The sequence below is a fragment of the Chroicocephalus ridibundus genome, chromosome 16 (assembly GCF_963924245.1).
Source record: "Chroicocephalus ridibundus chromosome 16, bChrRid1.1, whole genome shotgun sequence".
NCBI lineage: Eukaryota > Metazoa > Chordata > Aves > Charadriiformes > Laridae > Chroicocephalus > Chroicocephalus ridibundus.
Genome location: NC_086299.1, coordinates 4,262,330 through 4,288,817, shown reverse-complemented (window position 1 = coordinate 4,288,817; position 26,488 = coordinate 4,262,330). Strand labels below are relative to the sequence as shown.

The window sequence follows — 26,488 nt, the reverse complement described above, 5'->3', positions numbered from 1 at the left end:
ACAGGGGCGAGAGCAGTCATGGCACCTGGTTCCCCTGTCCTGGGCACCTCACGTGGGTGAAATTTTCACCAAAATTTCAGCTTACTATTTGTTCTACATCCATTTATAATTTTTAAGCAAGTTGGTGGCATCGTGATTAAAAAAACCCCGACTCCATAGTGAATGCACGTGAGTTTCTGCAACGCAGGAGTCCGACAGACGGAGGTCGGAGTACACACGTTTCAGATGAAGATTTCTGAGTTTCAATCCAGAATGAAGCTGTTTTAAACATCTTTTCAGAAATGCGCCTGTGCTGTTCTGACAATAGGATGTCACCATTAGTTACTAATTAAAGGTTATTACAGCAAAAATCGTGTACTGATGGTGCTGCCCATTTCCAATGTCACACTGGGAACACTCCCTCTGGCTTCAGCAGAAACGGCAGCCTTTGAGGCTCCTTGTAGCACTTCAATAATCGTTAAAGTAGGCACAAAATCACTGAATGGAAAAGTATTTAGGTGATATTTCAGTAATTTACATAGTAAAGCTAAATGTCTGTAGCCGTAACATGTGTCTCAGTTGGAAGGCTCTGTTCTTCGGAGGAATCTCCTGAACCCGCGTGTTTGCTACCATGCGTTCAGTTACCAGATTTTAGCTCTTAAATGGTAATTAAGCAGGTTTCCTTTCTATTCTATTCCATTATTACCTTGACAAAGTTAAGGAGCAGTGCAGCTTGATGCACGGAAAAGCAGATTTTTGTCCCCTTATCCTTGGCACTAGGCCTAAATGACGTGCTAGAGAAATTCAGCTATTCAAAGATTCAAAGTGACTCAGTTATTAAAATATTGGGACATCACTCTTTAAGCGGAGCTCTGTACTGAAATGCACGCTGATCCGTACATCGAGATGGAAGGCTTTTTCAGATTTATTTCATTGAGAATGTTCCTCAATTGTAAGCAATATTTCTGTAATGTTTTATAGCTGCTATGAGCAGTAAGGTCTGGGTTTTTGATACCACGGATATAAGCACATGCTGCTAATCCAAGTATTTCTTTCCATTAGTCCCCACCCTCCAAAGTATATATTACTCACAGTGACCAATTCCTTGTTCTACACTTGTGCTATAGGTCCTGATTCTTTAGAAATACATGGACATTTTCAGCTCTACAGACGGTGGAATCTTGATTTTATGGCATCTATTCATATTACATAAAACAAATTACATACAGACATTTGCAGGATTAAAGCTACAAGATGTAGGCTAAAAATATGCAGTGATTAACTGTATAGCTCTCTCGGCAGATCTAGAATAGATAGAACTGTGGTTAACTCTGAACCTGCCAGTTCTCACACTCCTAGAGTCAGGATGTAAAAGATCCAAGCACGTTTTTTTCCCTCAAGAAAACATGTGGAAGAACACCTGGTAACATCACTGATTTTCAGTTTCTTGTGATATTTTTATTCATGGTATTTATTCAGTCTCAGTTTACAACTGTTTGGATGATTTTCGTAACAGTAACAACAAATAAATGATAACTGTAGTTTTAGCAATAAATAAATCTGAGGTTAACCTCTAAGTTTCCTAAAATCCTAACCAGCACTTGAGTCAAAAAAGCCCAGGTGATTTTGCTGCGAACCATGATGGCTTAGAACCACTTGGCGTTCGGAGATGATTAGGAATGGAATTGGCGTTCCGTAGGAAATGTTGATGTAATATTCACTCTGAACTGGAATGAAGTTCAAATTGCGAATCCAGCTTAATACAGAAATACCAGATGTTTTGTTATTAAAGTCAGCACCGGTCGTTTCAGAGTGCACACGCCAGTTACGTCTGGCCGCGATGGCTTCACAGCCACCGGTCATGACTTTGTGTCAGGTCATACTTTGTCACTAGGGACAGGCAATCCAGGTTTTTATCTCCCATATAGATAAGAAAGCAGATATCTGCAGTTCCTCTGAAGATGCTGTGTTCTGGCTCCCCAGACAAGTTCGTCTCTCCCAATCCACACTTTACGTCCATCAACTAAAACTCAGGGAATCTCTTCCAGCTTTAAGCTCCAGGAGATTTACCAAAAGGCATCGGCTGGCGCTACTCTTCTAGATTTTGTAGGCACTGACCACCAGTGATGTGTCTCTGAGAAGCTGGGTGACGGAAGGAGCTTGTCTAAATCAAAATCCTGCTGTTTTCTTACTGTGAAGTTAAATTTAGAGGCGTTTCGGTGAAGTTGCTTTAGTACCCCCTCGTGATCAATTTGAAAGGTAGTGGAGCTGGACAGTTCGGGTTGCTCTACGGTTCCGTACTGCGCTTCTACAGGCGGTTGGTATTTCTTTTCCAAACGTTTCCAAGGTGACAGCAGCTCATATATGGAGCTTTCTAGCTTTTAGGCAGGAAGACATGCCAATAATGGAATCTTTAATTTTTGCAGTGTGGTTCCTATGAGATTACATAAAACAACTTCTCTGCCCCTATTTGGGTATATATTGATCAATGCTGGACTGTAAACAATGGCAAAGCATTGATAAGCATCTTACTAATGAGAGATCCTTACCGATGGAGCAAGAAAGAATGAGGGGGGTATTTGCCCCGGGAGGAACGACCTGGGAACATTCCACTGACAGCAACACATCTGGAGAGAGACAGTCATCTCCAGCCCTGGAACTAGCCCTGGCTCAGGGGCAAAGTGGGGAATTTCATCCCAAATCTGCTGCACGGAGAAGAGAAAAAGAGGGCAAAGTGTCTGGCCACACTGCACTTCATGGTTATCAAGAAAATCTCTGCAGACTGAGGGAGGAACTGGGTGTTCTACAGAACATTTGGAAACAGATAAAAGCTAGATTTGTCAGCCAGCTCTTTAGGTGACCGGAAAATTAACATTGTGGTTATAGTGATATTTATTAAATACAGACACATTTGTGTTGGGGCCATGGGACATTCGTACAGTGCAAGTACAGTACAACATCTGAAATGCGCTAAATATTCCCACAATGCGATTGCTACTGATATTCCCAAACCTCATTTATAAAAATAGGCATATGTGTGTAATTTATATATCTAGAGACATTTGGCGACGTTGCCACAACAGTCTTTCACGAGCTGTTTATGTGGAGTCATGGGAGAGTGAAAGTAATTATCCATGTGGTACATTTTTTTGCCTCTAAAAATTATATGTGACAATATGACATCTTTACTTTGCTGGCAGTAAAACCACCTGTCCTGTTTAGAAAATGATCTGTTAAGAATATCTGTTAAGAATATTAAGGTAATGCAGTGCAACTGTAAAATAAATTTAAATAATGTCTTTTTGATATGCTCTCAAAATCCTCAGGTAATAAAGGACTATGAAAACTTGTTATTTGGCCCAAATCACTGAGCATATTTCTCCTCAATCCCATCAAATCATGCCCTCCAGCAAATTATTTTATGGTAGCAGTTACAAAAGCATGGATGACTATGATCAGGAAGAAGTCACACCTGTTACATGTTCCCGAAGAAAAATACCTGACAGGTTTTGAAATATGGGTTTCTGGGTTTAATTATAGTAAACTATTATTTCGAAGTTGTGACTTTTGCTTACTACTTGAGAAAGGGTAAATAATTCAAAAATTGCTAATTGTTAATATAGTAATAATAACAACTAATGATTTAATAAGTAATAACGTTTAAATGATATTTATTTGTAAAATTGTGCAGATGTGGGTGGAGCCCATCAACTTTTGATAGACCGGCGTGGTCAGATGATATGCGATACTGAGCAGGTGCCCCGTTGGTCGTTATCGCATGGCTCTGCCAGCTCGACCACCGCTTTGGGTGCACAACTGCAAAGAGGAAAGTTTGTTCCAAACTGTGTCACTCTGACCCCGTCGCGTTGGAGCACGGTTCGATCCCACGCAGTCTCTGATGATCCGCCTGAGCTCCAAATGCAAGGTCAGACCACAGGATGGGTATTTTCGTAAAAGCTAGTGCCTGCAGCCGTACAGAATGAGGAGAGAGAATAATTTAGTAGAGTGACAAAAAGGCTTAAGAAAAATTTAGTATCACAGGCCATCTTTTTAAGAATGTTTGACAGATCCAAGCCAGTAGCTAAAGGAAAGCTTTAATTATTTTCAAGAGGATTAGATGAGACAGATTTGGGCAGCTTATTTATTTTGTTTTGTTTTGACGTTTTAATAGCAATTTTAATTGTTTTTTATTCTATCTCTTGAGCAATTTTAATCTGCCATTGACTGTAAAGAGTTTGGGATATTCTGCTAGAATTGTAGGAAATTAAATATACGGCTGATCATTATTATTTTATCCCCTCTTCCCTTTGGCCAATAGGAATTGTTAATCTTGAGTGGGGGTGTAGCTATATATACATGTATATATATATATGTAACAGCCTATTTTGCATAAATATGTATTTGTATGCAGAACCAACTAAAACCAAGGCTGAATGACCTAGCATTTGTCCTTATTCTGTATAATATAGAGGATATAATTAAGACCTGAATACAGCAAATGTAATTTATTTATCTGAGAGAAGTTACACATTTATTTTAGGATGTTGTGGGAATGGATCTTAGAACATCTCTTTTTCTGAAGTAGAGGCACAAAGTGGTAGCTAAATCAGTCCTGTGAAAATAACATGGGATTTTGTTAAACCCAGGCACTATTATGGTGGTGATGGAAAACTCCCCCTATGTATTTCTTTCATTCATCATGACATTATTTATCCTAATCTGTAGTATAAAACCTTGACCATTCAAGATGATTTCAGCAGTTGGATAAATATCCCTATGCAATGCCCAGTGAAATGAACGGGACAGTTAATTTCTTTCAGGGATAATCAGAACTCTGATAATATACCTGGATCACCAGATTTTTTCAGAAAAAAATATTGAGATCCTGAAGCTAAACATATTGCCATCACAATTGCATTGAAGAAGGTGGGGAGTCACCCTACTGGTTTTGGCTGTAGAGCTCATGAAAAAGGAGCGTAGTGGTAGAAGGAGAAGTAAGAAAGAGAACAACCTAATGAATTTAGAAAAAATATGTCGGTGATACTCTTCCTCTTTTTCTTCTTTGCAATATTGGAACCACTGACAGCAAAGAGCTTTTTCATGGGATCAAAGTGAGCAAGTGTAGTTGTAGAAATACAGTTCTTTCAGTAATGATTCTTTTAGAGGATTGCCACTGTATTTTTACTTGTTTTAATGGTCAAATTTGTAGGAACATCTATCCCCATATGTTGCCATGAGGTACTTACACCAACACACAAATATACGCACTCACACACTGACATATGTGCTATATATGTACAAAATACACATATACACACACTCATTCTAAAGGTGCAAATTGCCCCAGTTGACTTTTGCTATTTTTACAGATATATGCTGAAGACATAGAAAACTGTTCTTTTTCACTAGAAAATTAGATGGCAGCTGTCTAGGCAGAGAAGAGCAATACCAAGGAATTCTCAGAGTAGGTACACAGCTCATTGGAACATTCTCCTTAAGAGTAGGGGGAAAATGAAAAAAAGTCAGCTGAAAATATTCTGAAAGGTGTAAATCTGCTCTGTTATACAGAGAGACAAAATCATTCTGTTCTGTGTGTCATCCTGTAAATTCCATTAAAAAATCTTTTGGTTTCCCTCCTCCAAAAAACCAGCTTTCCCACAACAATCCAACTACTTGAGTTTAAATTTAGGTCCTACATAATGTGCATTAGCTGCAGGTATGACCATTGAAATACACACAGGAAGGAAAAGATCAGAAAGAAAATAACCCCCCACATCATTCTTACACATTTATGACATATGATTTTATACGTGTGCGTATGCACATTTGTGTATGTACTGTGTATGTCTGTATGTATGTACACAATCTGTAGATAACCTGTACATCTGTTCTCCTGGATCCCACAGGGCTGTTACTCCCCTCACCTGCCATCCCTCAGTTGCCATTTGAAATACTGGTGTTAAATAAATACTAATACAAAATTAAGCATACAAAAAGATAAATCAAACACTTTACCCCAGGTGCATCCTTTCATTTGAACAAGGGATCTGCACATTCATTTTTGCTTTACAATACAATTTCTTTGAAATGTCTTCTTTACAGTGTTTCCTTTGCGGGTTGGTTTTAAGATTGTCATTCTAGACTGAACAGCACCGAAAAGCAGAGGAGGCGGAAGAGGAGAGAAGAAAAGAGTGAACATGGAGGAGAAAAATCGAGTTTGACCTGCAAGTCGGGGTGAGAGCAAACTCCCGAGCAGCCTTCTGGCCGGGTTCCCTGCGCCCCTCCGGCCGTCGGTCCCCATCCTTCGGAGCAAGCAGAGGTCCCCAGAGTTTGCCAGGCACCAAAGGCGAAAGGGACACGACGTTACCGAGAGCTAACGATGTCAGCCCCCGAGCCACCGTGGGATGGAGCCTTGCAAATGCAGTTTCACAGCTCCGTGCTCGCTGAAGTGACCTGAAGCGTTTCGCTTTAGAGCAGCCCCTTTAGGAACCTGAGAGCGGCAAGGCAGAAGTTTGGAAAACCTCGGGTTGCCTCTTTGGGTTCTGCACCGCCAGTCTGGGACAGCTTTTAGAAAGCGGAGAGGTGGCAGCTGCCACTCGCCGGAGTCCCCCCCCCGGTCTGTGCTCCCTCTTCCCTCGGGAAGCGGCTGGAAGCCGGGCTGCAGCTGCGCTGGCCCGGAGCTGTGCAGCCGGGATTCGCGGAGGGAGGGCGGGCCGGGGGCGGGGGGAGGCGGCAGCGGGCTCCCAGCGCACAGCGACGCCCGGTCCCTCCACTTCGCAGCCCCTTGTCGGTGCCGGGCAAACCTGCTCCTCCTCCGGCTGCGCTCCGCCCGCGCTCCATGGCTACATCGCCTTTGCCCTGCGCTCGGGCTGCGCCTCCCTCCTCCCCCCCGCGCACAGGACATGTCTAGGAGCTCCGCGGCACTTTTACTTTGCTCCCCCCCGCGCTCGGTGGGATTAATCTCTCCTTTTGGAGGTTATTTTCGGCAACCAGCCTTGCGGGCGGGCAGAGTGGACGGAGGACGAGCCGGGCGCTCCCGGAGCGGCGCAGAAGGCTCGGCAGAGCGGGAGTGAGCCGGGGGGAGCGCAGCCCGGCGACCCCCGCCGAGGAGGCTCCCCGAGCCCCGTCCCTGCCTGCCCGCATGGCTCCCGGGCACCGGGGAGACTGGGGGGGCCGCTGCTGCTGAGCAACAAGACGTCGCTTTAAACTAAGCCTCAACTTGTCACAGCAAGAAAGGATGGCAACGCTACCGGAGCTTTGGAGCTGCCAAGAGAGCCAGGGAACCTGGGTTTTGTTTGCCACTAAATGGGTGTATTGCCAGTAAATGGGAGTAAAATGGAATTTCTTACCTGGGTTTTTCCTGCCTTGGTTCTACTGTGCACCCAACAGCACAGGTGTATCAGGTAAGAAAACACCTTATTGTTTTTTTTTAGACTGGCCTTAGCCATTCTTCCGATGTGGCTGGGGTGGGAAATGCCACGTCTGGCTGGAGCTGTTCCTCTGGCCCCTGCCCATAGCTCCCACTCCCACCTTCGCCCCGGGATGCTCCCCACGGAGGGGCTACAACCGCTCGAATGGGTGTGCAGTGGAAAAAGGGGTCTTGGCTGAAGAGTTTCCCCAGTGTGCCCCATCTTTTTTTCTTTCTTTCTTCTTTTTCTAGCAGAGGATGGACTTCTGCCAGTAGAGCAGCAGTTCCTTGGATTAATCAAGGGGTGTGTTTTTAACAGGATGCCTGTGGAAGCCTTTTCCCGAGGGCACCTACTCTAAATTGGGGGCAATCACTTCTTGTAATGGCACTGCACATCCCAGCGCAGCCTCATCCCCTTCAACAGCTCTGTAGGGGGCCTGCTTGAACATGAAACTCTTCCATAAAACCCAGCACAACCAGTGGGGTACTAACTGAGCATCTTTGCTTAGGGCCTCCATGGGCACAATTAAAAAACCCAAAATACAGACATTCCTTTCTAATGGGTTCATTAAGTCTCCTGAACTTGAGATAAGAAGAAGAGACTGCCAGAGATCTTAGAAAAAACGTCTGAAGAACGCCAACCATTTCTTAAAATAATAAATTGTAAAGATATATGTTTGCAATTCTCCGTCACATTTATTCTGAAGGTGTTAGCTAGGCAACCAGCTATGTTCTCTATATATTCTCTACAGATCTGGAGGCTGTGTGTGGAGAAAGCTTGCCATGATTATGCAATGAAAATATAAGGGGGAGTAAAATAGAACTTGCTGCATGTAAAAACATGCCTACATCATCCATAGAAGAGATGGCTGTGGTATTAGAGGGGTCTTCCTACTTCTACTTATAGACATTATTAATAGCTTCAGAGGAGTATAAGAAGCAAAGGGATAATTGTAGTAAGACATAACATTGCTGATACAGTTTTTGGAATTAATTAGTGAGATCTGATTTTTTCACTGGGAAGGGAAAGGATGTTGCATTAGAGGAAGTGTCAAGTCAACTGCTCCTATTCAGGACTGACATAATCATTTCTCCTGTGACCTTGAATCTGTTACCCAGGGTCAGATCCTGACACCCTCACGCTCTGAAGCAATCCTGTATTACAGTGAAGGCAAAGAAAACACTGCTTATGACCTAAGGGCATCAAGATCTTGCCCATAATTTCAGTGATCCTGTTTCTCTATCTGCACTTGGGCCAGCGTTAAGTATTTTGGTTGAAAAGTGGTGTTTGAGTATAAAAGAATTTAAAAAAAGAATTTTAAGGAAGAGTCAGCCTTCTCAGCCTCTGTCTTCAAGGTCTGTTTTTGGCACAGCAACTGCTAGGGTATGTGCAACCTCTAATTTGTCAGATAAATTATTTTATATTTGGATTAATTGCCTAGTTACTTGACTTTCTTCCTCCAGTTACACAATAGTGATGAGTTGTTTGTTAGAAATATAAATACTTGTGGCAGAGAGTAAGGGAAGGCAAATTCTAGCTTGTGAAATTCCAACTGCTCAGTTTGTATTAGTTTTCCAAATATGCCAAAGTGCAAGATATTCAATGGCCAAAGAAAACTGCTCTGTTTAGTACAACAGTTTTCTGAAGAATTGGGATTTAGCATGGCTAATGCAGAACATTGTTTAATCTTGTAAAAAGTGAGTAACCTTGCTTATTGTGTACTTCTGATGAGTTAAAAAGAACTAAACTAAAATTTTATGCTTGCATCAGTAAAACTGCTCACACATAGATGACCTATAAAAAAAATTCACTTTTAAGGGCCAAAAAAGCACATTAACTTCCTCATTCTTCTTCCTTGGAGTTCTGGAATATGATATTACACATATTTTTGGTAAGAGATGCTTTTATGAAGAGCAATATTTTATTAATGCTGTGCTTTTATAATAATGGGCAAAACTGCCAATAGCTACATTTTATTGCTCAGATTTTGTTTTCTAAATGTAACGTCATTCATGGTTATGACGACAGAGGCCATCCAAACCCACGAAGTTCTCTGCTTGTGAGTTCTATGGACAGGTGTAAGCAAAAGCATATTCAGAAAAGGAAGAACATTTCAGCAAGTTCTGAACTCAGTGGTGTGACATAAGACTTCCCAAAGGCAAAATGCCTATTAAAATAATGTTAAGGCTTGGCAGAGGAGGGAAGTGGGGAATACACATCGCCTGCTTCCTCATAGCGTTTTTGAATATCCTTTCAGGCTGGTTTAGAGGGCTGTATTTGAAGCAGTTTCTCTGTCATGTGTGCTATTAACTGAAGGGAATGAGCCAAATTCAACCAAAGTCAGCACATCCTACTAATGCCAGTGCTGTTTTCAGGTAAATATTTTTACAAAGTAGTATTTTTTGGTCTGCTTGAGGCAGTGATTAGTGTCAAGAAATTTGGCATTTATATGATTGACAGCTCTTTGGGGCAAAGACTGTAGCTTCCATTATTTTATCACTTTCATATGCTGTGGATGCTGCAATAATAAATGTGTCACAGTGACTGAGCTTATCTGCTGAAATACACTAAGCGAAATATTTCTTCATTTGCACAGGAAAGAGTACTATAGATAGAAGTTTTGGGGTGTATGTCTGTACTTTGTAATTCTTTATTGACAGAGATTTTAATTCTCTATTTAAAAATAGGTGTATCTTTTATATTTAAGATTCTACTATGTTAAATGACTTCTATACATTTGCATAGAATTGTCCTTCTGTTGTGTGTCTCCCTCAGCCTTTTACTTCTATTTGTGGAAATACAGCAGCTTTAACACGTGAATATATGCGAAGAGAGGTCCATTTTCTGTAGCTTAAAACTCACAGAGTGGAAATAAGGGCTTTTGTGTTCAAAAGGTTGCCATGAATTAAGCCTAATGCTTTTTCAATTACATTTCAAAATACAAAACATATTTACAGCCAGCTTCACTTAGAGTCAGGAATGGCAGATGGGAAGGATACACATAACCGCTCTGGATAATCCTGGAGTTTGACAGAGGCCAGATTGTTCACTGACCTTGCAGGATATTCCTTGTCTTTTTCCCAAGAAAAAACTTTTCTTGAGTGGCAATGACATCTGGGACATTTGCCCCCAAAAGATTATCTCAAAGAAAATGAAATGTACTCCATTCCCAGTCCTCAGTACCAGTCAAACCGCTATTTCCATCTACCAGGTTAAAAGATTGATATAACAACTATGCCACAGTCCCCAAAAGAATCAGGTTAGCAGATTTAAAGAAGAAACAGGAGATGCAAGAAGAGATTTTCCACATCTTACTGCTATACGTGTTTGTCAAAAGGTTAGTGCACTCTCCCTACAAGTGTGACCTAAAATCAGTATCTCATTGGCCACTGACTTAAAGATGCTGCTGAGCTTTTGGCACCACTGCTAGAGCTTTTGGCACTGCTCTGCAAAAATAATATTGCTAATGTTATCTCTTCTTCATCTGCTGTACTGCACTCATTCACACACAACATATAGATTGCCTCTTTCCTTGCGGTAATTTAAATATTTACCAGATTTTTTCTAGTAATAGTGATAAATTTCTAGCAACCGTTTCCAAGCAGTGTTCTGGAAGATAGTGAAGACAGGCTAATACCTCACTTGCCCAACAAGCCCTTTAAAGGTGAGCTGTCCAAGTTGATTGATGCTTCCCCTCCAGATTACCCCACATTAGCAGAATGCGATGGTCCTGCAGCAGCTGGGAGAGAGATGTCAGCTCGCATAGAAAAGATTTAGGGATATATGTACTTTCAATTCCAGAACCGATAGTATTTAGCTCTGATAGAGATGCATTTCTTTGTCATTTGAGATTCATTGCTTTGAGTTGCTTTCCCTAATCTATCTCAAGGACAGTTTTGTTAGGCAAAGAAGAACTTCATAGTTTTGCCAAGTTTATCAATGGCAATTTCCTCTCCCCTCTATCTAGTGTGCAAGAGAACTAACTATTATTTTCATAGTTGAACCATCAGTAATCTGTTTTCTACTGCTAAACGAGCTCTGTTGAAGTTCTCACAATGCTTAAACTCCAGATATGTACAGATGCAAATATATTCTCCAGAATTTCTGCTTGAAATGAGATGTGTACAGAGGCAGAGCGTGGATGAAAAACCATCTTCTTCAGCTTTAGATCTGGGAATGACTTTCCAGAGTGGTATTAGTACACATGACTACGTTGCCGTTCAGTCAGCTACTCACCCCACTCTGGACTGGTGCAAAGTAAAGATAAGCTTTTTGGTGAGCTGTTATGCCTCTTGAATTTTACAAACCAATAGCTTAATTTTACAAAGTCCTTTTCTTACTAAAACAAGCTTTAGAGCAGCTTATGTCAGGAAATGAAGTTGCTGAATCAACTAATAGTAGTTTCCTTTCTTTTAATCTGTACTGCTTACACTGTGAAAAGTTAATCCCTTCCAATGTGTCTTTTCTATGCTGGTCTTCCTTTTTCAGGTAGAATAAATGCATAATATTTTAGGCCATATATAATCCCAACTGCTTATCAAGGATGAATGCAATTCTGCCACCATCCTTCATGTAACTTTAAAGAACTCGATCTGATGTGCAGAAGTCTAGAGGAATGGCTCAAAGGAGTGATCACAAACTGCCATGAAAATAAAGGTCTGCTTTCCAAAGTCATCCTTTTTGACCAAGGACTGCTATACTATCCGCTAATATTTACACTTTTGTCTTCACCAGATAAAAAAGAAATGAAAGTATTACAGGTAGAATAATATTCTTGAGTTTGTCTTGAGGGACAAAAAAGAGGAGAATGGGAGACTTCTACTATGCTGGAGCACCTGGGATGACTTTAGACCTAAAGAGCGCATATTAGACTGACACAAGCAGAACTTGGAGACTCATTTACACCAGGCCAAATCAGACACCCAAGCATGCAGCCCCTGCTACGTTGCATCTGTACTATTTCCCTTGCTCCATCAGCCTCCGTGTCAGTCTGACAAAGTGTAATTTGAAGAATATGTCTGCTTAAAGTTATCACTGGGTAGTTTAAAGGTACAATAGAGGTTCACAGAATCACAGAATGGCTGAGGTTGGAAGGGACCTCTGGAGGTCGCCTGGTCCCCCCCTGCTCGAGCAGGGCCACCCAGAGCCAGTTGCCCAGGACCATGTTCAGGCGGCATTTAGGTGTCGCCAAGGACGGAGACCACAACCTCTCCCAGCAACCTGCCCCAGCGCTCAGTCACCCTCCCAGTGAAAAAGCGTTTCCTGATGTTCAAGCAGAACCTCCCGTGTTTCAGTGTGTGCCATTGCCTCTGGGCCTGTCACCGGGCACCGCTGCAAAGAACCTGGCTCTGCTTTCTTCACACCCTCCCTTCATGTATTTACGTGCATTGATAACAACCCCCTGAGCCTTCTCTTCTCCAGGCTAAATAGTCCCAGCTCTCTCAGATTTTCCTCTAGCCCCTTCATCATCTGCATGAAAGAAAGCCAAATATTAGCAAAAGCTTTTGCTAAAAGAATGGTAACTGTTTGTAAATGAAACTGTAGGTTATTCTGATTCACGTATTCTATTCAAGTATCTAGGAGCCGTTCTGTGAGCCCTATGCCAGTGTGTGAGGATGGCAGGAACTGAGTAATTTTGTTGCCCATTTCAAAGAAATTAAAAATGAACCAGGAGTATAAACATCAACAAAGTAAATCTAGCCATAAAATTATTTCAGCCGTAATACTTTAATAACCCCCACTGGTATTAAGTGTATATAGCTCCACTAACTTCAACACATTTGTTACACTGATGATCTGACCCTAAGGCTTTATTAATAATAGAAACAAGATTCTTTTTAATTGTGTCATGGATATTTAAGTAAAACTCCCTCTAGATTGTAATCGGCTTAAGACACATGGCAAGCTACAGCCCACAGTTTTTAACCCAGCTCTCATCATTTTAACTTCCTTTTAGCTCTATGGCTCTCCTTAATGCCATTAAATTAGAATACTGACACGGGATAACTGCTGCATGCTGTAAATGCGTTTTCAAAAAAGATGAGGCTCCTGGCTGTTCTTATAGTGACATCACTTCTTTACAGCAAGTGACTGACTGTAAGACAGTTATCTGGGGATGAGTTCTTGATGCACACAAGTAGCAATACCTATTGTGAAGGGGAGCAGCAGAATTTGGTTTTGTTGTTTTTCTCAGGTCGAGTACTCATAAATATGCATGGTATTCTAATTTTATAACGACTTGTACTTAGCACTTCTGTACGATTGCGTTTGTAGGAAGCAAAAGCCAGATCCTCCCACCCTCACAGACCAGGCATGCAAGATAGGTCTCTTCAGCGTAGTCACCTTTGGACTTGAGTATTGTTTTCAAACCACTTTACAGAACTCGGCTGCAGTTTTAGCAACAGGAGTTGCAAAGCACCATCTTCTACTGAAAAGGCGAAGAGATTTTGGGCAGATACATTCAATCAAGCATATTCTAGTTATTTAATTATGAAAAGATGTAAAGTATCATTCTTTATCTATAAAAGGAGCTCAGATATTTTACTGATTAGGAATACCATTACGCGTCTATGGACGAGACTTACAAGTTACAAATAAGTACATTTTTGAAGAAAATACTTTCAACATAGTCTCATATTCTCTAATCTGCCAAGGCCTCAATTTAAAAAAATTATTTGTTTTCTGTATCAACTGATAGCCTTAGTATTTCCAGAAATAGTCATCAGTGTAAAATAAAATAAATGAAAGAATTTCTGAAGAGCAATGTTTGATGGTATTGCAGGAGAAAGCCAGCCCTTAGCATTTGGATCTTGCCAAGTATTATGAAACTATAATTTCATTTAAGTAAAAACTGACAGTTGGATGATTGAAAGAGCAGCACATAGGAAACAGCAGTCTGATAGGAAGAAGTGTTTATATAGTTGATGAGACCCAATAAAGAAGGTTCTGTCAACATCTGTTATAAAATCTTCAAAGCCCTTGTCTAAATCAATTATGTTATTCCAATTTATGTAGCTGAAAATATGGCTCTGAGTCTTCCAAGATCCTTAGTCAGAGGCGATATCGGAACCTGAGAAATATCTGAGATAGTCAGTTGAGATGAACATATAGCAGTGCGCCCATGGCAAAGAAACATTATAAATGCAATTTAATATATATCGCCAATTTTAACATTTTGCCGTGAAATAATGAAGTCTCACTTTGGACAGCGTCCCTAAGCTATAAGGTCACTTAAGCTTTAACAATTCTGTTAATGTAAGTTTTCGGTGTCCGTGCTGCTCAGAATTTAGATTTATACATTGTAATCCCAGAACTCCTTCCTTATATAATTAACTCCATACGTGTGGGGCAAGAATTTTATCACCAGGGCAATCAAAGATTTTTCTTTCAGTCCCCTGTGAGAAGAAGAGTTGGTTATTGTCGGATACTCTGCTACTGTGCTAGCGGTATACTGCATGTGCTGAGCTGAATGCCCAGACTGGCATATTCTGGAGAGAAAAAGCACGTGCTTTATGTGGGTCAATGTCGCATGAACACTCTAAGAAAGTTACGTAAGTACCAAGGCAGAGTATGTTTATGGTATATTATTCTGCAGCCTTTCACCAATGTTTAACGAGTTTCTCTCCTGTCACTAGTGACATATATCTCTCAAATGTCATATTTATTGATGGACTCAGTGGAAGTGGAAGGTGCTAAACAGTGCTCAGTTTTGATATGGTCCTTGCATTCAGATACTGGCCCTCTCAAACCACTGGCAAATTTTCTCTTTGCAAATAGTTGTGGTAGATGTTGTCACAGTCCTTCATTTATCCATTCCTGTCATGTCAATCACAGCGCTGGCAAGAGAAATTGTGTGAGCAGGCACAGATCTGCTTCAAATGAAGTCTGCCAGCTCAGTTTAAACAGTTAAGGAAGACAATATAAGCTTGCTTTGTTTATAAGAGATTATGGAATATCAACATAACTGCTTGTACCAGGAGGGTTGAGAGGCTGGCATCTGCCAGATGCTGGAAAATGGCAACAAGAAGCTGTGATAAAGTCTTCAAGGAGCATCACTGGATCGGAAGGAAGCATATGCCTAGGACCTGAGAGATGGAGGCTTATTTCTGGGAGGGGGACTGTGGCATGCTGCACAAATCTGACAGCAACATATTGCCTCCCAAACAAAGCCTGCTGCCTGTTGGGCGGCTCGCTCAGGCCCCAGGAGTGACTACAAAAGGCTGCGTGCATTATGGCATCCCACGCTCCTGACCTGAGGACAGATAGCCAAACACCCACACTGCCTGGTGCTGGCAAGTGCAAACCAGCACAAGCATGTGACCTGGGGCCCTCCTGGCATGATGGAACCATCCCTGTATGCCCAAAACTCTGGGGCGCCTTTGGGAAGGTGGGGCGGGACAGAGACATTGCAGTCCTATGGATACCTTGCTCACTGCTCAAGACCATGGACAGGAATGTCCCCAAATCCAGGGCCATAGTCAGGGCTCTTGTCCCTGCGTTTCTAGGATCATGGAGAACACCTCAGGTCCTGGGACAACAGTTCAATCCTTCAGACTCACCACTATGGGCAGCTCCTCGCACTGCAGAACCATGGGCCCCTCTTGAGGTTTCTGGAGGCTCCTGAGTTGCTTGGACCGTAGACAGATACCTCTTTGGCTCAGAACCAGGGAGAACTACCAGGGCTTTTGGGTGCCATGGTCAGCACCTCCCGAGTTCCAGTGCCACAGCCCGCTCCTGCCGAGGTTTGAGTCTGGCTCACGGGCAGCTCCGTGCAGGGTCAGGGCCGTGGGGATGCCTCCTTCGGTGCTTCCATGCTTTCAGCTGTTCACTTTTTAAGTGAGATCTCCTTTTTGACCATATCTTTGCAGTTTTCAGGTGTTTGTACACCACCTATTAGGATTGTTTTTCATATTTCTGAGGCCCAACGGTACTTTTCACAGTATCGAAGATGTTAAATCCAAATTCCAGCTGTGTAATTTTTACTGTTTTCCCATCACATTTGGCAATATACCAGCTTTCTTGATCTCAGCTGTTCCACAGTGGCACTAGGAGCTGTCACAGCTGCTGTGTCCTGCTACCCAGATAGCTGCATTTCAGCATCTACAGATGCATTTTATGCAGTATGCAAAGTATCTTGGTTTTCCTCATGCTTTCTTTGCATTTCTAAATCTGTTTTTTCCTGTTTTGTTTTTTAAAAGAAAAAACCTTTAAAAAGTATGTGCTTGTATTTCAGAAAGAGGCCATAGTCTTGCCTGAAATGTTTTGATTTAAACAGAAATATCTGAAATGGTTTTCCTATCTATATGCAGTATTTTTTCACTAAATTACCAGTATAACTGATTATACTGCATGGTCTCTGGGTAAAAGAAGTCAATGTCTTCCATTTTCTGTTATTTTTCTGCTTGTAAACATGGCCAAGTTCTAAAAGATACTTATTTTCTTTACCTAGAGCTATGAATGACATCGGAGATTACATAGGTTCCAACATCGAAATATCCTGGTTACCCAACCTGGATGATTTAATGAAAGGGTATGCACGTAATTTCAGGCCTGGGATTGGAGGTGAGACTTTGAGAGTAATGTCTCTTTTGTTTCTTACAATCCTTCTACCCTCTAATGTTTATGAACATGATTAAAGGTTGTGGTTGTCTGTTACTTGGATACTGGAAATAATAACAATCAACAATTTGTTTGATCTTGAAAAAAGACAGACTGCACAACATAATTAGCAACACAGTCTTCTTGCTGATACAGTTCTTAAATCACTGATTTCTAAGTTGAAGGAATTTTGGATTACATTAAGTGACAATAATTTCTGCACTTGCTTGAAGCCATGCTGTCTGAAACTAGATGAGGTGGTTTCCAGAAGGGATTCCATAATTTCCAGTAGTTGTGATTGAATTTCATGCCCTTTGTCACTGAATTGAGATGTTCTGTTGGAAATTGAGGACGCAACCTGTAAAAGACTTAAATCTCTTCCGCTAAGGTAGATTTTCCTTGGAAAGTGTACTTCATCATGGAAAACACTTTTATGAATTCACTCTGTATGAAAGAATTAACAGTCTTGGGTCATCTATATTTTTATAGGTACTATGATGATGTAAATCACCCCATTCAAACATTTTTTCTCAGGTCCTCCTGTTAATGTTGCTCTCGCAATTGAAGTAGCCAGCATTGATCACATCTCGGAAGTGAACATGGTACGTTATCAGCTACACGCACCAAGTTGTGAACGTATGTACTGCAATGACAGAAAGTGTAGAAAACTAACTAAATAGACACAGTTGATCCCCAACATGTTTGGAGTGGAGAAATTACCACAAGAAGGTAGCGCAAAGAACAAACATTGTATTTTAAGACACAGACAGAGTCTCTTCTGGCAGCCATTGGCAATTACAAGAATCTAGCCATGTATAAGTCACTGAGATTTCTTACTACAGTTAGCAAGGTTGGATCTGTGCAGCACTTACTAACAGAAAGCCTAATTTAAGCATTAACTCCAACTTCTGTTCAAAATCCTTTTCACCACAGATACTTCCCAAAAGAAGCTAAAGGAACAATTGTGAGATGCTCCTCCTTTTTGTGTGCATACCTTTCAGTAAAGCAGTGGAGTATAGCAACTTACAAGTCACATGAACAAGCATAGGCATGAATTAACTCTGTTTCTGAAACACAATAGATTTAATTTTAAAACCAAAACTTTGACTTTCCCTACATTCTTTCCCTTCATTACAGTTGCACAACAGCGGATTTTTTAGTTTTGCTGTAAAAACCTTCAAAAACAAAAGTTGTACTCGTGTAGATTTCTGATTTTCTTACTGATTTTCTTCATTAAGACATACGAAACTCTTGTAACTTGTTATATATCACACTGACATCAAATCACTTTTTTATAAGCCCAAGCTTATCCATGGTAGAAGCGTATGACAGAAATTAAAATGCTGGGGCAGCTCTATGGTTGACTGAGTATAAAAATACTTATTTGCACAGGAAACAATACATTTCTAGGCTAATACAATGATTTTTGACCATGTGTTAGTTTAGCATCACTTTTTAATTGGGATTTCTCTTGTCATAGGAATATACCATGACGGTATTTTTGCACCAGAGCTGGCGAGATGACCGTCTGTCTTACAACCACACCAACGAAACTTTGGGCTTAGACAGCCGGTTTGTGGACAAGCTCTGGTTGCCAGATACTTTCATAGTAAATGCCAAGTCTGCCTGGTTCCATGACGTGACTGTGGAAAACAAACTTATCAGGCTCCAGCCAGATGGAGTCATTTTGTACAGCATCAGGTGAGTGAAAAAGAGTGCAAGTGTACTCTATCATGTATTAACTTTTTGAAGAGACTATAAAGTAATCACTCAGCTTTCCTAGGAGGATTTCCTACAATAATTATTAATTTAAAATGGAAGAAAGTACTGGTGACTACTATCAGAGATCCCTTTGCTTTACAAGGATTACACTGCCAGGAAGGTATCTTTGGCAAAACTAACACATTTCCTACTGAGTAATCACTGATCATTTTCAGAATGTCCTTAATGGGAGATAAGTATCTCATAACTATTTGGTCATCGGGCAAGGAGATGCTGATTACAGAGCAAAGATTCTGTTCTCCACCCTCTCGCTGTTTTCCAAGAGAACTATGAGCCTGATTTAGGCTCAGCTTCCCTATCTTTCAAACAGAAAAAGTACTATTTCCTCACTTGGAAGAGCGTTCTTGCTAGAACTCAGTAACTATTTCTAAAGTTAATTGTGTAATGTTCTAAAAATGAATGAGTGTTCACCTTTGAAATTTTGAGTCTGAAGTCACCCTTAAGGTATAAATAGTGATCTTGGGGACAGCAGAAGGGAGCAGATTTGACTCAGAAAAGTACTTTTTATCATCAGAAATAGCTGAAGCATCCTCTGACATTAGACTTGACTTTTCTTCAGTTTCCCCCCACCTTTGGGTTTCCCACAGACGTAGTAAAGACAATATCCATAAGGACTTTGAAAATAGTTTCCTGTATTAGTATTAAGGTTTCAAAGTTTTCCATTTAGTCTTTGAGTTCTGAGGAAAAGGCTCTATCTGAATGCAGCTAACTGGTGTTCACGTTGCTTGGAACAGGATTACCTCAACAGTGGCCTGTGACATGGACCTTTCCAAGTATCCAATGGATGAGCAAGAATGCATGTTGGATTTGGAGAGCTGTAAGGGCTGAGTACAGCATTTTGTATAATCTGTATTGTTTTTAAAGCCTGCACATATGATACTTTGCTTGGTGGAGTTTGCTGGAATGATTCTGCTTCAGTCAATGATGTAAAGGGTGCCTTAGGATTTAGAAATAAAGGGTACAAACATGAATCCCTTCATTCTCTGTGTTGGTCGTTAGACTATGGACTGTTCAATACCAGTTCAGCTCTGATCCAGTTAAAAACTACAGATTTAATTTAGTGAAGATGAACAACCTACAGTTCTACTGACAAATGTCTGTAACTTTGTGCTTCATGTAAAACCTCATGCAGTTGTGACAGTCACTAGCATTACTGAGGTTTGCATCAAATCCAGTGAGAATAAGTAGGGAAGCCCACAGGCAAAATTTGATGTGCTATTTTTTCTTTATGAGAAAACGGGAAAAAGAAAGAATTCCCTGCTTTTAATAAATGCCATTGTGACTAAGCCATACATAGCCGTTTAGCTTGCCTAGGCATCCCTGTATCTGTTACACAGAAATCAATCACAATGCGGCATGGATTGCCTTAAATTCATTTGTACTCACAAAGGAGGGTGAAGAATGAATTTCTATCTTGTCCAATCTGTATTTTATCAGCATGTAATTCCCATGAGCATTAATACTTTTGAATTAAATGCACCATTGAAACAAACAGGGGCCACCCAATCAATGGCAATGGATTTGGCTTTTTGTGAGTTTTATATCAAGGACTCTACAAGTCCTGAGGGTTCCAGAGATTTGTGAATAGCAGTTTCTGAGCAGATTCAGTGGCCTATTGATGCAAGTTTCTCTTTTTCTTTTTTACCCCGACTTTGTTTTCTAGGCAATTAACCACAATAACATTTTATCCTGTCAAAAATAGCAATCTACAGTTTTACTTATGTAATCACCAAATGCAGAGGCAGCAGCCAGCGAACCAGCAAACAGTTCTCTCTCCCAGCAAGTTCTGCAGGGGGTTTTGGGGGTGGGTGAATTTTTTTCATTGAATTGGAGGTTTTTGATTTCAGTGAAAAAAACATGTAGAAATAAAGCCTCTTTAAACAAATTAATGGTTGACAGCAAGTTGTCCATCACTGGCAAAACTAGCAAAGATCCATTCCCCATGGATTTGAGGGCACTGGGGGAATCCCTGACCAAGGAAATCTGTTTCCCTGACACTGCCTGACTGATACAGAGTACCTATCCCATAAAATCATTGTGTGAACTTGAGATAGGCTTTCAGTACACTATGATCTGTCTTCAGTAGGACAAGTGTAAATAGATTAGATTTAGTAGTTATTTTCTTTTACAAACAGAAATTTCTGTGACTGAGATCCAAGCACAGTGCAGGAGCAGCAGGCTAGTTTGAGTGCTACAATAACAGTTACTCTACTTTAAATGAGTATGCAAATGAGCTTTTTGGGAGATAATCCGAATATTTCTCATGAACCTGAAGCGCATTGTGACATACCACATATTGCTAGTCAGTGTGAATCAACTTGGATTATTCCCCCTGTAGGAAAGCTAGCCCAATGTGACAGTGGCAACATAGATGTTGCCAGGACAGTGAATTATCCAGACGGAATCACAGCATGTTTGCAATGGGACCAATGAAAATCCACATAGCAGAGGAATTAGAGTACTTCCACTACGAGTCGTCTAAGTGCTTAATTTCTTCCTCAAACTTTGTATTTATTCAGCTTTCTTTTGGCAGATGGCTACTCTTCAGAGGACATCGTCTACCACTGGTCAGAAAACCAGGAGGAGATCCATGGGCTGGATAAGCTGCAACTTGCTCAGTTCACAATTACCAATTACCAGTTCACAACAGAAATGATGAACTTCAAATCTGGTAACAGGATCTGTCTTCAATTCAGGGACAGTATCTGACTGTTCCCTGCACAGGGAAACCTCCTATATCTATAACAGAAAATCCCTCTTCTTAAGTAACTAATTTAAGAACCTGTCAGGTTTCTGATAAGAGTTTTCTTTAGCGTAGACTTGGAAAAAAATGCCAACTTTTGCTGAGCCTTGAGGTAGCCAGTGTAGCATATTATGTCCTCTAGTTCTGTATGTTTGACAAAATACTCCACGGACACACCAGACAGCACTTGATAAAAAACACCTGAGGTATAGCTCACATTTTCTTGACCTAATTTGCAACTTCAGATAAAGAAAAATTTCCATTAGCCCTGATGTTATAAGGCTTATGACGTACAGTCAGAATATTCTAATTCTATCCAGTAGAAGTCAGTGGTGTGTATGCGTATCACTGGGTTTACTGCAATGTTTGTAAAAGATTGGAGTCATTTCTTTCCTGCTGATTTTTCATCCTCTTTCATGTATTCAGATTCTCATTTATGCTGCACATCTCCTCTAAGCTCTTTTTTTGAGTTTGAAATTAACTTGGCCTTTTAAAAAATCTAAATTTAGTATCTGGAGGACTTTCTACAGCAGATGATAAGACAGTACACATTTTGAAGCAATACTGTTATTCGAGAAGACTCATGATTTTATTTTCAGATCTGGCATTGATATGACCTGAGACAAATCATTTGACCTATTCTTAGCTAACTGCTGATGAGAACTGCAGTGCCTTGTGCAGGGTTTATGAAGACTAATTGAAAAACATTCAAAAAAGCTTTTTGTGATCCTTGTCCTAAAGATATTTAAGAATGTAGATCTGTATCATTATAGGAAATGCTATTTTGAATATCAGTTTAACTGTAATTCACACAGTCAGAATCTTTCTTTGTCTGCTCTTTTTTCCAGCAGGTCAGTTTCCCAGGCTCAGTCTCCACTTCCACCTTCGGCGAAATCGAGGAGTTTACATCATTCAGTCTTATGTTCCTTCCATCTTATTAGTGGCCATGTCATGGGTATCCTTCTGGATCAGTCAGTCAGCTGTGCCTGCCAGAGTGTCGTTAGGTAAAACAGATAGTTTGGGGAACTAAAAGGGAAGGATATGCTAAGTTGTAATTATGCTCCCTAATAATCCTCATTTTCTATAAAGGTGCATTTATGAATGCTATGGTTACATTTGCAGAAGAGAGGGCCCTTTAAAAGATTTCCCTCATGTTTTAATTTGCCGTGCTATCAGAGCAGCTACCTCAGTAAAGAACAGAAAATAACAATCTAAAGATGGTTAAAAGCAACAGTGAATGTGAGGCAGATACATGAAAAAATTGATTTGAAGGTACTGGGACAGTGACAAAAAAATATTCCTAGATCTGGTGGATCTGTTTTCCTTAGTAAGGGTTGCAAGTCCAGATGCAAAACTTTTTGAGGGTTAAGTCTTCCGGTTTTGTTTGTCCTGATCTAGAACGAACCCAAAGACAACATGTTCAAAGCTTCCTTAGTCAAACATTACAAGCTCCCCTGTTTTGAAAATCAGAAACCACGCTATCAAGGGGCTTCTACTATGACAGTATTCCTCAGCTTCAGATTAGTAAATACACTTACTATAGCGTATACTATGATATTTAAGTAAATTTTCTCACACTACTCTGCAGGTATAACTACTGTTCTTACTATGACTACACTGATGGTCAGTGCCCGGTCTTCGCTACCACGAGCATCTGCCATCAAAGCGCTTGATGTTTACTTCTGGATTTGCTATGTGTTTGTCTTCGCTGCACTGGTAGAATATGCATTTGCACATTTCAATGCTGACTACATGAAAAAGCAAAAGAACAAGATAAAGGCGAGAAGGCAGAGTGCAGAGGTCAGTAAGCGTAATGCTGTGAATAACTTTGCAAAAGCAATCACCATGCATTACGACCTTCTTCTACCCCTTTTGAAAAACATAATAAAAATGTCCTGGTTAATTCTTTTCTCAGGTTAATAGGACAAGCAACCAAATGAAACTGCTAATATGCCCTTGCAGCATGGTTAGCACTAAAGACAACATATTCTTACGTGGTTTGTTGCTGTATTTAAGATAGGAAATGGAGAATAAGAGATAATGAGTAAGAAGAGGGGCAAAGTGTGTCCTGAGCCAGATTTGTACGTCTTACATGTTGAGAATATATCTAGACCCTTTGACATTTGTAGCGGATACAACTTATCCATAATAATTTTCTGTCCCACCTTCTCATTGTCTCAGCTTTGATAAGAGTCTGAGAACTGCCTATGGGCTTTGCCCACAGAACGGGATAACTGTCTCTTTTAAATCAGTCAGTTTTTTTCAGTCAGGAGGACCTAAGCATGCTGCCTCAATGGTGCCTTTTTAATTCAAAGCGTGTAAAATTATAACCAGAATTCAGACGTGGTAGCACAGTCTTTCAGCAGTCCTCTACCAAAGCAAGTGGTAAATGCCATTCAGCGCTTATGACTGCCATAGGAATGTCACCATGTCAGTGTCATGGCTAGCTTGGATGAAGTACACTACTTTTGCCCTATAAACTGCTATTATAGGTTCTCCTCTTTCCTTTGCAGGTAAACGTGAAGAATGCCATTGTTCTGTTTTCCCTTTCCATAGCTGGTGTGAACCAGGAACTGGCCATTTCCAATAGGCAGCACCGAATTCCCAGAAGCCTGCCTGGATCATATGGCACAATAGAAATAGAAACTGGAGAGACAAAACGGCAGCAAATAATGAAACTGGACAAAAAGAGCGGTCTGAAGTCCCTCTTTAAGCCCATTGACGCTGATACCATTGACATATATGCCAGAGCCGTGTTCCCAGCAGCCTTTGCAGCAGTCAATGTTATATACTGGGTTGCATACACAATGTAAAAAAAAAAAAAAAAAAGAAAGAAAATTCATGTGAAGAGCTACAAATTGACCAATACCTACAAACTAAAAAGCCCTTGCTGAAACTGTATTGAACCATCTCTTCTGAAAACATTTTCCAATGAGCTTGAGACATTTCTAAAGTCAAGAAAGTCCTGCGATCCCTACTAAAAGCAGCAATTTATTACCAGTCTGATTTGGTGCAGTAATAATTGTACTCTGCCAAACAATCCCAGCACCTTATTTCCTGTATTACCATGAGACAATTTTTCATATGTACATATTTGCTGCAAAAGTTTAAATCTTAAATTACCATGGTTTTCCTCCACTTTAAGGGTTGATCAGTAATGAAGATTTGGCTTTTCACACTCAGACAATTTCCTTTTTTGTAACGGAAGAGCTAATTCCTCACTTGCACACAAGTGATTTTCTGCATCTGGCCTTCTGTGGGATGGTCTAAGTTTAACAGTAGTGGTAAAGTTGGAGTTTTTAATCACAAAAATCTCATGAACAAAGTAAAAGGGAAGAGAGGGGAGTGGGGGCTTTTTCTTAAATTATTATTTGTCTTGGATAAAGTATTGAAAACATTTCAATGCTCTTAGTCACAGCATGAAATAAAATATACTACATAAAATTCTACTGAATTGTTAATAATGACTGTATTACATTTCAGATCTAAGCTAATGAAAGGTTAAACACTTGAACACAGAAAACATTCATTAGTTTAATAGGCCCAAAAATAAACAAAAGTGATTTAGAAACACAGGGAAAGCTCAGGCTTTCTATGTTGGATTGGGAAAAATTTTAAAGGTGCTTGATAATGAAAGAACTCAGGCTCCATTTTCAGGAAGCACTTTAGAATTTGTTCTGTTAATTTTCAGTGAGAGTCTACCATGTGCGCGTCTGAAAATATCCCATTTGCATCTGTCCCTAAATAGCTGAGTGAAGTAAAAAAATGTCATAAATGGCTTTAAGTTACTCAGTTGCTTTGGATATTTTTGCCATCTTTTATTCAGAGGCTAACCTAATATGTTAGGCGTCTTTAATAACTTCAAATAACTTCCATTATTTGACAATGAAATTTGTGGGTACTTATACACACTCTTTAATTCAGGACTAGATCCTCACACCCGACTCATGCAAAATAACACTTTGTTCTGTAAATAATTCTGGTGAACTCATCAAATGAACACCGTAATCACAACAAACACAAGTTTCATAATTAATCTCTAAAAAACTCCACAGCAAATACATTGGGATATGAAATAAAACAAGAGAAATATTGTTAGCGTAAGACACTTCAAAATGGAAATTTTTTTGGAGGATTTTGTTGCCTTGAAAGTGAGAGGTTATTTCAAATATAGAGACTGACACAAAAGAAAATACGAAATGAGAGGGGGAGGGAAAGAAGGAAGCAAAGCAAGTGGCTGAAAACTACGATGGAAGGGAACATGGGGAGGTGTGAGATTAAATCAGCCAGGAGATGTAGATAAGACAAGAGTTGCGCTGGGCTTTGAAGATGGGGATCTTGAACGTAGTGGCCAAAGATTAATAGTTGCAATTACAATAAGGATGAAACAAGCTTTTGATCACAGTGGAGTGCATGCACATTCCTCCTGCCTTACTTATCTGTGACATATGGTTTGATTTCATATGAGAAGCACTGAAAGAGCCTTTTAACACAGATTTATAACTTAAAATAATATTTGTTCAATATCACTGAAGTAAGAGAATGATCTTGAACTGAACTATAATAGAAAACACGCCCCAAAGCCATGCTTAGGTTCACCTCAATCTTTAGTGTCTGTTTAATGGAAAAACTATCTACCAACAGCGTGCTGGAAAGCATAAACTGGCATCAAGCTATAATTGTTCCACAAAGTTCTTACCAGTCTAGCCCTGGACTGAGAAACCTGGATTCTGCTCCAAGATCTTGCCGCTGACTTGTTGGGATATCTTAATTAAGTCATTTCACTGCATCATCTGCAAAATTGATATAATGATACTGATTTCTTTCCTATATCTTTGAGTTTTACAGAAGAAAAACCCTTCAGGAGAGGCAGAAACTCTTATTCTCCAACTAGGTAAGTCTGTCCAATTAGTACTTATGTGGTGCTATTTACCATAGTTTCTGAGAATTTCACATACTGAATTAAAGCAAAGTATCA

The 26,488-nt window shown here is 40.3% G+C and overlaps 1 protein-coding gene across 2 annotated transcripts; it reads left to right on the top strand.

Annotated features, from left to right (window-relative positions):
- The first annotated feature begins 3,622 nt into the window (after window positions 1-3,622).
- On the top strand, window positions 3,623-24,959 carry GABRD (gamma-aminobutyric acid type A receptor subunit delta). 2 transcript variants are annotated; one of them, XM_063353649.1, is made up of 10 exons: window positions 3,623-3,904; window positions 6,082-7,382; window positions 16,837-16,949; window positions 17,520-17,587; window positions 18,466-18,686; window positions 19,502-19,584; window positions 21,301-21,438; window positions 22,359-22,514; window positions 23,099-23,310; window positions 24,024-24,959. In XM_063353649.1, exons 2-10 carry the CDS (start codon window positions 7,285-7,287, stop codon window positions 24,321-24,323), a joined length of 1,389 nt encoding a protein of 462 aa, XP_063209719.1. In that variant the 5' UTR covers window positions 3,623-3,904; window positions 6,082-7,284; the 3' UTR covers window positions 24,324-24,959. The 2 variants fall into 2 exon arrangements, with proteins under 2 accessions (XP_063209719.1, XP_063209720.1); XM_063353650.1 differs by lacking the exon at window positions 3,623-3,904 and having other exon boundaries at window positions 6,737-7,382; window positions 22,362-22,514.
- The last annotated feature ends 1,529 nt before the right edge of the window (window positions 24,960-26,488 follow it).

What these genes read in the sequence shown, in the direction of transcription:
- GABRD (XM_063353649.1), top strand. Translation starts at nt 7,285, where the DNA reads ATGGGTGTATTGCCAGTAAATGGGAGTAAAATGGAATTTCTTACCTGG. An exon ending in AATGATGAACTTCAAATCTG is followed by an intron (nt 21,439 to 22,358) that starts GTAACAGGATCT and finishes TCTTTTTTCCAG; the next exon opens with CAGGTCAGTTTCCCAGGCTC. An exon ending in GCCTGCCAGAGTGTCGTTAG is followed by an intron (nt 22,515 to 23,098) that starts GTAAAACAGATA and finishes ACTACTCTGCAG; the next exon opens with GTATAACTACTGTTCTTACT.